The sequence below is a fragment of the Drosophila rhopaloa genome, unplaced genomic scaffold (assembly GCF_018152115.1).
Source record: "Drosophila rhopaloa isolate 14029-0021.01 unplaced genomic scaffold, ASM1815211v1 contig_163, whole genome shotgun sequence".
Classification (NCBI taxonomy): Eukaryota; Metazoa; Arthropoda; class Insecta; order Diptera; family Drosophilidae; genus Drosophila; species Drosophila rhopaloa.
In genome coordinates this window covers 2,793,571-2,805,270 of record NW_025335043.1, presented here as the reverse complement: position 1 = coordinate 2,805,270, position 11,700 = coordinate 2,793,571, and the positions used below count along the sequence as shown (strand labels likewise).

The 11,700-nt window shown below is 39.3% G+C and overlaps 1 protein-coding gene across 1 annotated transcript; it reads left to right on the top strand.

Moving 5' to 3' along the window:
• The first annotated feature begins 3,137 nt into the window (after positions 1-3,137).
• On the top strand, positions 3,138-9,851 carry LOC108040274 (proton-associated sugar transporter A). The gene is made up of 4 exons (XM_017117683.2): positions 3,138-4,029; positions 7,432-8,855; positions 9,166-9,340; positions 9,402-9,851. Exons 2-4 carry the CDS (start codon positions 7,453-7,455, stop codon positions 9,621-9,623), a joined length of 1,800 nt encoding a protein of 599 aa, XP_016973172.1. The 5' UTR covers positions 3,138-4,029; positions 7,432-7,452; the 3' UTR covers positions 9,624-9,851.
• The last annotated feature ends 1,849 nt before the right edge of the window (positions 9,852-11,700 follow it).

Below are 11,700 nucleotides of genomic sequence, written 5' to 3'. Positions count from 1 at the left end.
CCTTGGACACAAGCTTATGAAGTAAATCAGAGAGCGGAGCCCGCCTTTTATAGAACCTCTCCACTCAAAACTCGGGTTTCGCTCAAGAGCGACTTATTGGAGGGTCTTCAATCAGACAGTCAATTTAGCTGATTGAAGTCCGAATCGGAGTTAGGCGGTATTGATTTATTGATTAGTCGTTCTGAATGGTTGATTAAACTTAATTTTGGCAATGTTTGTTTTGAAGGGAAATTTTGATTGAGATATTGGTTACTGGAAATTCACCTACAAGCTAAGTTCAAGGCCAGCAAATAAAACTTGTTGTCAAATTGGAAGTAATTGATTAAAAATGAAATAATTTATTGAATTCTTAATACATTTATGTTTGTTTTTGGATTTGGTTATTATTTGGATGGTTTTAAGTTACAAAATTTGTTGCCCTCTTTTAGGCACTTCTCTTTTATATTCATCAACAACTAAAAGATGATTGCTACCACAGCATTTGATGACAGTCAAGTTATATATCACTCAGCTTTGTGTAGGCCTTCCAATCTAATTTTAAACGTTTAAAAAACTTACAACTGATGTAATCCGTATTAATTTATTTACTCTAATACAGACACTATTCTGTTTCGGAGCTTATCAAATGCTATCAAGTTATAGCCTTTTATTTATGCGCATCTGTTGCTGTGTACTTACCTTAGGTTAAATATAACCCAAACAAAAAGATTTATGGAGATAAGAGAACAAACGAGAAGTTTTGCCAGCGCTTATCGAAGATCAAGTCGCAATGATAACCTTGCAAACAATGACGGGCTTCCCGCTATCAATCTGGCACGACTTTCTTGCAGCGTCTATCGCAAATGGAAGCACTTAGTTCATCCAAAATATTGTGCCCATAAAACTATATTGCCCAAATTTCCCATATCTCAAGAGCATTCAATTGGGGCTCATATCAATATTTACTTTTATGAGTGTTATTAGCACCTATTATTTGTTCTGATTTCTTAGTCAGAGACTCCAAAGAAAATGTAACCTTAGATATCTTAACGTGAGATTTTTGTGACTCTGTTTATAGTTCATGTTTTCTATGCTTTTCTAAATAAACTTCCTCAGAACGCATTTTTAAGACACCTTATAAAATAGATAAAATCATTTAGACAGCTGAAAATAGTATAAATCAAATAAAATGTATGTCTGGTTGATAAGATTATAAAATATGTGTATGTGCAACACTTAATCAAACAATGTGGGACTTTTTTACATTATTTTTTCTGTGTGCACTTAATGAGAGTAGGAGTTAGGTAAGTCAATGACCCAAAACCGCTGTGACACCACTCAGTGGTTTTGATAAACGCACCGCCCGACTAGGCCTAACCACTTTTTTTTTACATAATTCGCAACGCTTTATTTGATGCCACACACACGCTCTTTAATTGGAGATTTGTCGTTGGCAAAAGTCGCGGATTTCCGCTAATAGTTCATGTCAACGAGTCATCAGGCATATAGCCAGCTAATGTAAATACAACCCTCGAAATATGGGAATCCGAATCTCAGTCTGAGCAATACAGCTGGCACATAAAGCGAAAAGGCTGTAGAATATGCCAAAAAGTTGTCTGTCACTCCTAGAGAATATTTTAGCATCTTGATGAGGCCGAAACGAGATGGAAAGTTTGGCATAAGCGGGAGTCAAAACAAAAACAAACACTCGCCTGATATACTTTAATATCAGTTTGTTGCTGATATATCCATTCGAAGGCATCTAAATGTATAATTGGCCCCGGATTATGTTGATTGTCTGGCAGCAAGATACGTCAACGAACCAATCTAACAGTTAATAGATTCTAAATGCTAGTTTAAATATTAACAAATACTGGAGGTGTTACCACATACAAATGTTTCTTCCTGGTACTTCATAACAATGCTCTCTTTTGCATATGCAATTATCTATCTGTTGAACAATGTTCCCCCACCTTGAGGGAAATTATAGACCCCATCTGCAGTAGAACGCACATTCAATGCCAAACTCATGTGATCGATAAATGATTATTAAAATATCATTGGCAATTATTAATAGTGATTCGACTAATTCACTTTTCGAGTGCCTCAGACTGCTGAGATTTGATAACCGAACGTCCACACCTTCATGATGTGATAAGGCAAGAAGCTAAATAAACAAACTCAAGAACCAACACTTGAATTCAAGTGGAATTTCCCAGCGTATGCTAGGATTTTGAGCCACCCTCGGAAAATCACCCGAGAATCACTGTGCACATATTACTACATCCATGCATGCCGATGCTTTGAAACCTGTCGTCGCCTGTGAAACTAGTTTCATGTGTGTCCACCGTTCCCTGTGGCCTGAAATTCAGGTGAGCCGTGGGGCACCAGCTGCCCGTCTCTGGTGCATAGATTCTGCAAGCAGCTGCGGCAGGGCCAGATCGAAGCAGGTTAAAGATTGGCCCAAGAACCAGGAACTGTGCTAATGCTAATTAATAATTAACATAATTACACACAGATTGCTATGTCGTCAGATAAAATGCATTGCGAATGAGCTGAGGCGAGGCAAAAAAAACTAATATCAACATCAATATTTATAAAAAGATTTGAGTGCAGAGGAAAAAATGCAGACAATTTTAATTGATTACTTAAAAAGGTCTTATTAAATTTAATTTACAACAAATATCTCCAATTATAATGTAAAATAAGTAAGTAAGTACCACAATCTACACTTTTTCATACAAAAACATTGGTTTTTCGTAGTATAATTAATTTACAATATTTGTATTTTTAAGTATATTTGAAAAAACACTTTACTTAATACCCAGAAATAAATACAAAATGTTTTGAGTAGGACATATTTTTATGAGCTCAAACAGAAAAAAGAAACACGATAAGGCATATGTGCCGAATAATTCCACAGAAAATATATGAACATTTGTTTGGGCATTTTGATAAGTTGAAACCAAAATAAGAGTTATCTTTTTTCTCTGTGTGGCCCCTGCTCCTAAGACAAAGAAAGGAAAGGCCCGACCGGACCCGATAGTACGTCGATCGGAGAGGGAAAAAGCGACGCGAGCGGCCCCATAGAGAGTGGTTTGGGATGCGAGCGGGCTGTGGCTGCTCCCGGCACATATGCTGTATAAATTGGTGCGTCCGGAGGCACACCATTCAGTCGCAGAGCGAACCAGAGCAGACCAAGATCATCTCGAGCAGTCATCAGAGGCGTTTGGCCGTCCAAAAATAAACCAAAGTCATCGAAGCTGAGGCAAAGTCTGCAAAAAATAGAACATAAATTTTTTATTTTCTGCGTATCGATTCGGGGACAAGTGGGAACTGCGTAGTTGCCGGGAAATTGTCAGGCCACCACTTCTTTCATGTCTTGCCAAATTCTTCGCAGCGTTCAGGCCAAAGGAGTAAACAGCTGCCGTCGCGTTCGACAAGCGGCAATGTCAGCACTTTAACAAGAAGAAAGACCGAAAAACAAATCCATCGGGCATCGAACAGATAGTAGAAAATACCAAAAAAAAAATAAAAATATTAATAACTCGACGAGTGCAAGTGATTCGCGGAACAACTTTCCGCAACAAACAAAAACAGAAGGACAGAGACTGGGGTGCAAAAATTGATTTCGTTAGCCTTTTGCCACCACCAACTGCATGGGTAAAGTTATGAGAGTGAATTCGTTACCGCCGCCCGCCCACAACTGCCACGCCCACGCCCACTCCAAGCAACAACAGCAGAAACAATTAAAATTAAAGAAAATCGAAATCTATTTTATGTTCAACAATTTGTGCAAGAGAAAAACTTTAACGGAGTATAATTTATTGACACTAAAACAAAACCACGACAGTGAGTGAATTACCCAAGCAAACTGCGAAACAGTTTAAGTGATCGTTAAAGTTTTAACCAACATATACCTGTCAAAAATAAAAAAAATTGTCATATTTCGAAAACACCAATAGATAGAATCGGAATTACTTACAAAAAAAAAACGCTGTTGTGAGGTCGTGTGGGCTGTCAGAAAATCAAGGATAACCAGAAATAGAGGTGAGCGTCAACTATTAATAAAGTGATAAAGATAAATTTGAAAACAACTATATTTAATATTACACTGACTTTTATGGTGCTAGGATGTGAGTTTAGGTAATTACAATTAGGGGGTTCACTAGAGAGAATGTTATAAACTTGAAACAGAAAAATAACCGCAGCTTTTAAGAATAGTAATTCTTACAGCAGTTATATTTAACTATTGCTTTATGTATTTAATATATTATTATTATATATATATATTATTATTCATATATTAGCTTCAATTAAAGCTGCCATTCTTTCCTTTAATAGTTGACATTGTCAATTTAAAAAAATGTAGTTTAATATTATTATTGTTCAATAATAAATTAAATTATTATAATGGCAAAACGCCTTTGGAAGGTTTAAATACAAATATCCTTAACATAATGAGTTATGAAATTTAAATATATACATTATTATATGATATTAAGTATGTAGTAATAACAAACAAAGTACATTTAATATTTAAGAGCTTTCTTTGTTCCCTGATATTAATCAATTAAATAAATCTCTTGCAAATTTTCTCCCATAATTAAGGGAGCCATATTAAACTAATAACACGGTTCATGCCTGCGCACAATAAGAAGATCAATTACGCCTCAATTGACGGTAAAATAAACTGCCTATATGTAGCCGGTTCACACCCACACAATAAAGTAATATGCATTTTAAGTAGACTCACTTTAATAATCATGTTAATTACAAAACGGTTTAATCAGCGTCGAAAAACCGAAACAATGGAATGTATCAGAATGTATCAGGCTGAAGACGTGTTAAATTGGTATTGTGATATTTAGATAACGCAGAGCAGAATGCAAACTATTTCCTCAAATCCCCGAAATAACCTTGACCCCTTTTCGACAAATGATTCACTCAAACCTCCGAAGAGTTGTCAACTGCGGAATGCTTATCAAGTGACTTCCTAATAGTTAACAGGCAATTAATGCCAGCGGCGACTTAATTAATTATCAAATCTCATCTGCTTTTTGTTGCTGTTTGTTTATAAAAACTTTTATTGACCTAGTCTGTGGCGATTTGATTACGAACCGCCGTTTTTCGCAGAATATTTATGCATATTCAAGCGTTAAACTGCCGGTCATCTAACCCGTGGCCATATATTTCGGATTTGGGGTTCCAGGAGAAGGAGAGTAGTTATCTACACCCACATGACCTGCAACTTGTCTCAATTACCACGGATATGTGACAATGTGAATGACACTCGAGCGGCCGGCGTACAAATTAGATGTTTTGTATTTTAAATTTATTCGAGCTTTTATTATGATTTTATTATTCTTTTTGTTAGTGCTCACGTATGGAGCATATAGGTTTTGGTCAATGGCTCAAAGACAGCGCTCGCCAGCCAGACTTGTGATAGAGAAGCCCGGCGACTCGGAGATTCGGAGACCCAGACTCAGTTGCGATTTGGACACGCGACGTTTTGGTTGTAGGAAAGTTTTGGTGCCGTCTCGAAAGCCGTTTACAGATCACCCCCAAAGATACAATTGAACCCAATATAAACCGCTGAGCCGTCAATTTGCTAAAGTGTTCGCTTGCAATAATTCGAAAATGTGGCTGATTGTCAAGTTCAAGCAAAAGAGAAATTGAGTTAACCAAGACTAGTGTTTAAATATTTGCAAGTGTGATATTAGCCAAGTACGAATTAAAGAAAAGTGATAAAATAGTTTAGGAAATACGTGATATTAGACAATTAAGAATCAATGTAAGTGCCAAACTTATTATAATTATACCCGTTACTCGTAGAGTAAAAGGGTATATTGTATTCGTGCAAAAGTATGTAACAGCTAGAAGGAAGCGTTTCCGACCCTATAAAGTATATATATTCTTTATCAGGGTCACTAGCCGAGTCGATATAGCCATGTCCGTCTGTCCGTCTGTCTGTCCGTCTGTCTGTCCGTCTGTCTGTCCGTCTGTCTGTCCGTCCGTATGAACGCTGAGATCTCGGAAACTATAAAAGCTAGAAGATTGGCATTTTGCATGCAGATTCTAGGAGTTCCTACGCAGTGCAAGTTTATTTCAAAAGGTGCCACGCCCCCTTTAACGATCACAATCGCTTATATACGATTTTAAAAATTTAAATATTTCGGAAAAGTAAAAATGCAGTTTTATTGTGTTTATCAATACCTATCGAAATGTAGAAGAAATTTTTCAAATCGGACCATTCGTTAAAAAGTTATGCGTGATCAAAGTTTCTATCTCCATCTCCCTCGCACTCCCTACACCTGAGTAACGGGTATCTGATAGTCGGGGCACCCGACTATAGCGTTCTCTCTTGTTTTGTTCTATTTTCGTTTATAAGAAATATACGTTTATTTATTGGCTTTCAAGATGTCAAATTATGATATTTCCCAACTTCGCAGCAAATAAATTTTCAATCGAAACTCGCAGTACAATCTTTCGCAGAAAGTCTTTGTTATTTGAGTGTTCCGATTACGAGTAGGTTTGTGAACCCATTTCGGGGTTTACACTCAGTTTTGATTTCAATTTCGCTACCCAGATAAGCCTTCGAGTTACAATTCACGCTCGTTTGTCTTTCGCTGTGATTGAATTTGTTTGTAAACAAATAGCCGCCGTTCAGGGCTCGCACTCTATAGGCAGTGACACAAATCGCGAGTCTCAGTGCAATTGAATTGGAATTGAAACTCATTTTCATTTTCATATTTTTATTTTGCCACTGCACCGTGGCCGCGCAGCTCAATTAATCAGAGATCTTTGACGCTTCTTCGACGTGCCGCACCAGATGTTTCTAGTTTAATCGGTTCAATGTCTCTGGGCTTTGGCTTTGGGTGCGATGGGAAACAGCACGACCGCTGTTTGGCAATTAAAAATTGCGATAGCGAAATTAAGCCCAGATGTGACCTAATAGAATTTGTGAGCTGCACCCGAGTAGTGGAAAGTTTTGGAGGGAAATCGGCAACATCTTAAGATTTTTAGAATCTCGATTAAGAGATTTAAAAGAATGTGCTGATTTCTATCTTAAATTAATCGGCGGATTAAAAAAAGACTAAATAAACTAAATATTTGAAGCCTAATATATTTTTAGAACTAAAACCCCTTAATATTCAAGATGTAGGTAGGAAATATAAATGCTTCATTTCAAAAATAAAGCCCCTTAATATTCAAGATTTACGTAGGAAAGAAAAATGCTTTAATAAAAATGACTTAATCCATTCTGTTGTCTCTTCCCGCAGTATTAGTAAATCCTTAAAGTCATAATAATAATATCGATATGGGAAAGTGTTATTAAAATATATATTATTCCAAGCATATTTTTAAGCACCCAGACTTAAGAAATAATTTCCAAATAAATTGTGTTTTCTATTTTTAACTAAACCATCTTCAAATGTTCCTCCTCCGCAGTATCAGTAAGTCCGGATCAAAATGGTTGGAGTTGCTGCCGATGCCTCGCAGTCGAATCAGCTGTCGTCGGTGAAGAACCCGATGATCAAGTACATGCTGAAGACCCGGGAGAACCATGCCAGGGAGCAGGATCAGGACTACTCGCATGTCTTCCGCCGGAAGACGAGGTTCGAGATGTTCCGTTTGTCCGCCATCGCCATGGCCATTGAGTTTGCCTACGCGGCGGAGACGAGCTTCGTGTCCCCGATCCTGCTGCAAATCGGCGTGGATCACAAGCACATGTCCATGACCTGGGGCCTCTCGCCTCTGATTGGCTTCTTCGTGTCCCCGCTGCTGGGAAGTATTAGCGATCGCTGCAAACTTCGCTGGGGTCGCCGACGTCCAATTATCTCGATCTTATCCTTCGGCATAATGTGTGGCCTGATCTTGGTGCCGTATGGCAAGGATCTGGGTCTGCTCCTTGGAGATGAGGGTTACGATTACGCGGCGACCGCCTTGAATTTCACGTCTTCCTTGGAGGGATCAGTGGCGGCTTTGACTTCGAGTGAGAGTTCTTCGGGACCTTCCGCCTCCAACTTCAAGTTTGCCGTGATCCTAACGATACTGGGAATGGTGCTGCTGGACTTCGATGCGGATACCTGTCAGACACCTGCTCGCACCTATTTGCTGGATATGTGTGTGCCAGAGGAGCAACCAAAGGCGATGACCATGTTTGCGCTCTTCGCAGGATTTGGTGGAACCATTGGATATGCCATCGGAGGTGTGGACTGGGAAAGAACTCAGATTGGGAGCTTTATGGGCGGAAATATACCCACAGTATTTACACTGGTCACCATTATATTTGCGGTGTGCTATCTGATTACGGTGACCACTTTCCGGGAGATTCCACTGCCTCTAATCGAGCAGGATGAGCTGTTGAGACCGCTTTCGGAGCAGGCCATCAAGAAGGAACTGAAAAAGAAGAACAATACCATTTACTATATCCAGGAGACCACTCAATTGGAGCTGCAAATGGCCAGCGATGATCCCAAGAGGGAGGAGGCATTGCAGGTCAGCTACCAGAATGGTTACTCGCCCGCTTTGGAGAAGCAGAACAAGTCGCAGGATGTGGAGACCCAGTCCGATTACGACGCTCCCGTCTCCCTGAAAGCCTATCTCAAGAGCATCTTCATCATGCCCTACTCGATGCGAATGCTGGCCCTCACCAATCTCTTCTGCTGGATGGGCCACGTCACCTACTGCCTGTACTTCACCGACTTCGTGGGCGAGGCAGTGTTCCACGGAGATCCGACAGCTCCTCCCGATTCGGAGGCCGCTCTCAACTACGAGGCTGGAGTCCGATTCGGCTGCTGGGGAATGTCCATATACGCGTTTTCCTGCTCCATTTACTCGCTGTCCGTGACCAAGTTGATGAAGTGGTTCGGGTGAGTCATTAGTCTGAAAATTATACACACAAAATAATTCACTGTAATCAGTAAAGTTTAATTGTTATCTTAATTTATTACTATCAATTTTCAAATCGGAGTTTTATTAGCTCTATTTTAGACAGACAATGATAAGAATCCATAGCTTATTGGCATGATAAATTAACTTAATAGATTAAGATTATCAATGGAAAAATTTAATTTTGAATTATCATCACGATTTCTGCAAGTAATACATATTAGTTATGGAAAAGTAGAGAATGACGGAAAGTTTTAATCGTACTTTGGCTTGTCACTAATTTCCTTTCAGAACAAAGGCTGTCTACATTAGTGGCATGATCTACTATGGTATTGGAATGCTGGTCCTGGGTTTGTGGCCCACCAAATGGGGAGTCTTGGTATTCAGCACATCTGCCGGTATTCTCTATGGAACAATCTTTACTGTGCCTTTTATACTGGTGGCTAGATATCATGCCAAAAATTGTGTAAGTACAAATTTTCGAAATATTTAAGCAACAACCTCACATTATTTTGTTTATTTTTTAGTTCTGTATTAAAAATGGCGAGACTGTGCCGCTGAAACAGGCTCGAGGATTGGGAACTGACGTGGCCATTATTAGCAGCATGGTGTTCATAGCCCAGCTGATTGTGTCCCTTTCCGTGGGTCCTCTTGTGTCCTGGATGGATACGACCTGTGCCGTGTTGTATGCCTCCACGTTCTTGTCCTTTTTGGCCGCCATTGCAGCAATGTTTGTGTTATATGTCTAGAAATTTACGGAGATTTATACACACACACATCTTACATGAATTTTACATAGCCTAAGTGTAGCTAATTGAATATCTTTGCCTACTTTCTGGCAGTATCTGCTGGTGCACTCACAATGTTGTGGCATACTTTGAGGATGAAGCGTATATTGTACATTTAATCATTTAAAACATTTAATTTTTTTTGTAAACTTCAAGTGAATAAAATATATATGAATTTTAAATATTAAAGTATATATTTTTCTTAATTATAATACACAAGGTGACTCTTTGTTGGGCAAAGCAATATAATTTATTTTTTCTCTCAGCAAAACGATGAGCTGAAGGGCGGATATTAGTTTTTACGCTCGTGCGTGGCATTCAAATGCAACTTTTAATTTCCTCAAGTGCAATTTTTTCCCAGATGCTGCCAATTTCCTTAGCAGCTGCACATGCCAAACCCCGTCGCCCACCGCCCACAGCCCTCCTTTGGACCTCTTGTAAGTGTCAGAGACACATTTCCGTTGTCGCCTGAGTGATAAATAGCATTTAATAATTTTCCGTGCGCACAGTTCAAATTTCAGTAGAAATAAAGCAATTAAAGCCTCTTTTCTTGGCTGCGCACATTTCGTATTCTGGAGGTTGAATGAAAAGGCCATGAAAATATAAACAATTATTGGGGAATAAGTAAAGAGTGTGTGGCTCATCGCCTGCCAAATAGCATAAGTTATGGGCGGATCGTAAAGGCAGCTGTCCTATTAAAAATAAAAGGCGAAAATAAGGCGGAACACACATGCACAAACATTCGCAATAGAAAAGACATGAAAAGTGCAAATGGGCGACAAAGAGCGAAGTTCTCATCAAATTGAAAATAAACTCCGCACGACAAGTTGAGAGCCGCACTAGCGTAAGTATCGGCTTTAAAAACTTTGACAATCAGCAGCGTCTTCAAATGGCAAATCGGGAGTCACAACACGGCGTATGCGTAATGTGAGATCCAGTAAGCACGACTCGTCCCAGTTCCCATCCTTCAGCACCGCACCCCCTCCACCCGCACTTAAAAGCAAACAAATTGAGTTTATCGGCGGCTACAAATCTACAGGAAGCACACAATCATCCATCATAAGACCCAACCCAGGGCCATCCTTACCCAGCAGCCAAGCTCGTCCTTTTCCCAGCGAGCACTAAAAATATTTACATTTGTCTTGAGCTCATTTCGAAATCCGAGCGAGCAATCGCTAGGGGTTTGCCTGCAAATCAACAAGCCACGTTAGTGACTTCGTCCCGTTTCGTTTTGTGCGGCTGTATGTAATAAGCCAAAATGCAAAAGCCGTCGCAAATCAACAAAGGTAAATTCATTTCAGATTTGATTTGGGGGCCCTGAAAAAGGGAAACACGTGCACCATTTATTCACCAGTTCCAATCCCCCAAAATCTCCGGCTCCTTGACGCTGACGATCTGAGACGTAAGACCGCCATCGCCATCTCATGCGTGCCGGAAGTGCAGATCCCCTCTCCCCCCAGGAAACACTTCACCCGAATCCCCTCCACAAGTGCCAGCCGAAAGCATATGCATTAGCATTGTTTACCTGCGGACGAGGATTGCCGATGAAATGGGATGCTGTGCCGCTGACAAGTGTGCAGGATATTGCTGCCGCACCAACCCAGCTTAACACTCAGAGAAATCATCGTCATTAGATATTTAAAGCTTTGAAGTTATCAATTAAAATTAATTCATTAAAAAATTATTATAATATAGTAAAAACAATTTTTATACGTATCAATTAGGTGAAATTCAATAAGGTAAAGTATTATAATATGATCACACTCTTTGTGTTTTCATACAGTTACTCGAAGAGTAAAAGTAATTAGTTTTCGAGCCCATTTAGTTTGTAAATTGGTTATTTTGTGGTATATGTATATTTGGAACAATTAGCTCAGAACTTATTAAGAAACTGAAGTCAAACATAATCAGTGACTTTATTGCGCTCAAATGACTTTTTCACCGCCACTATTTGTATTGGTACCCCATCACATTTATTTTAAAATTTGGTTAACAGAATAATAGGCATCTTATAGTCGGGACTGAACTGTAACGTTGC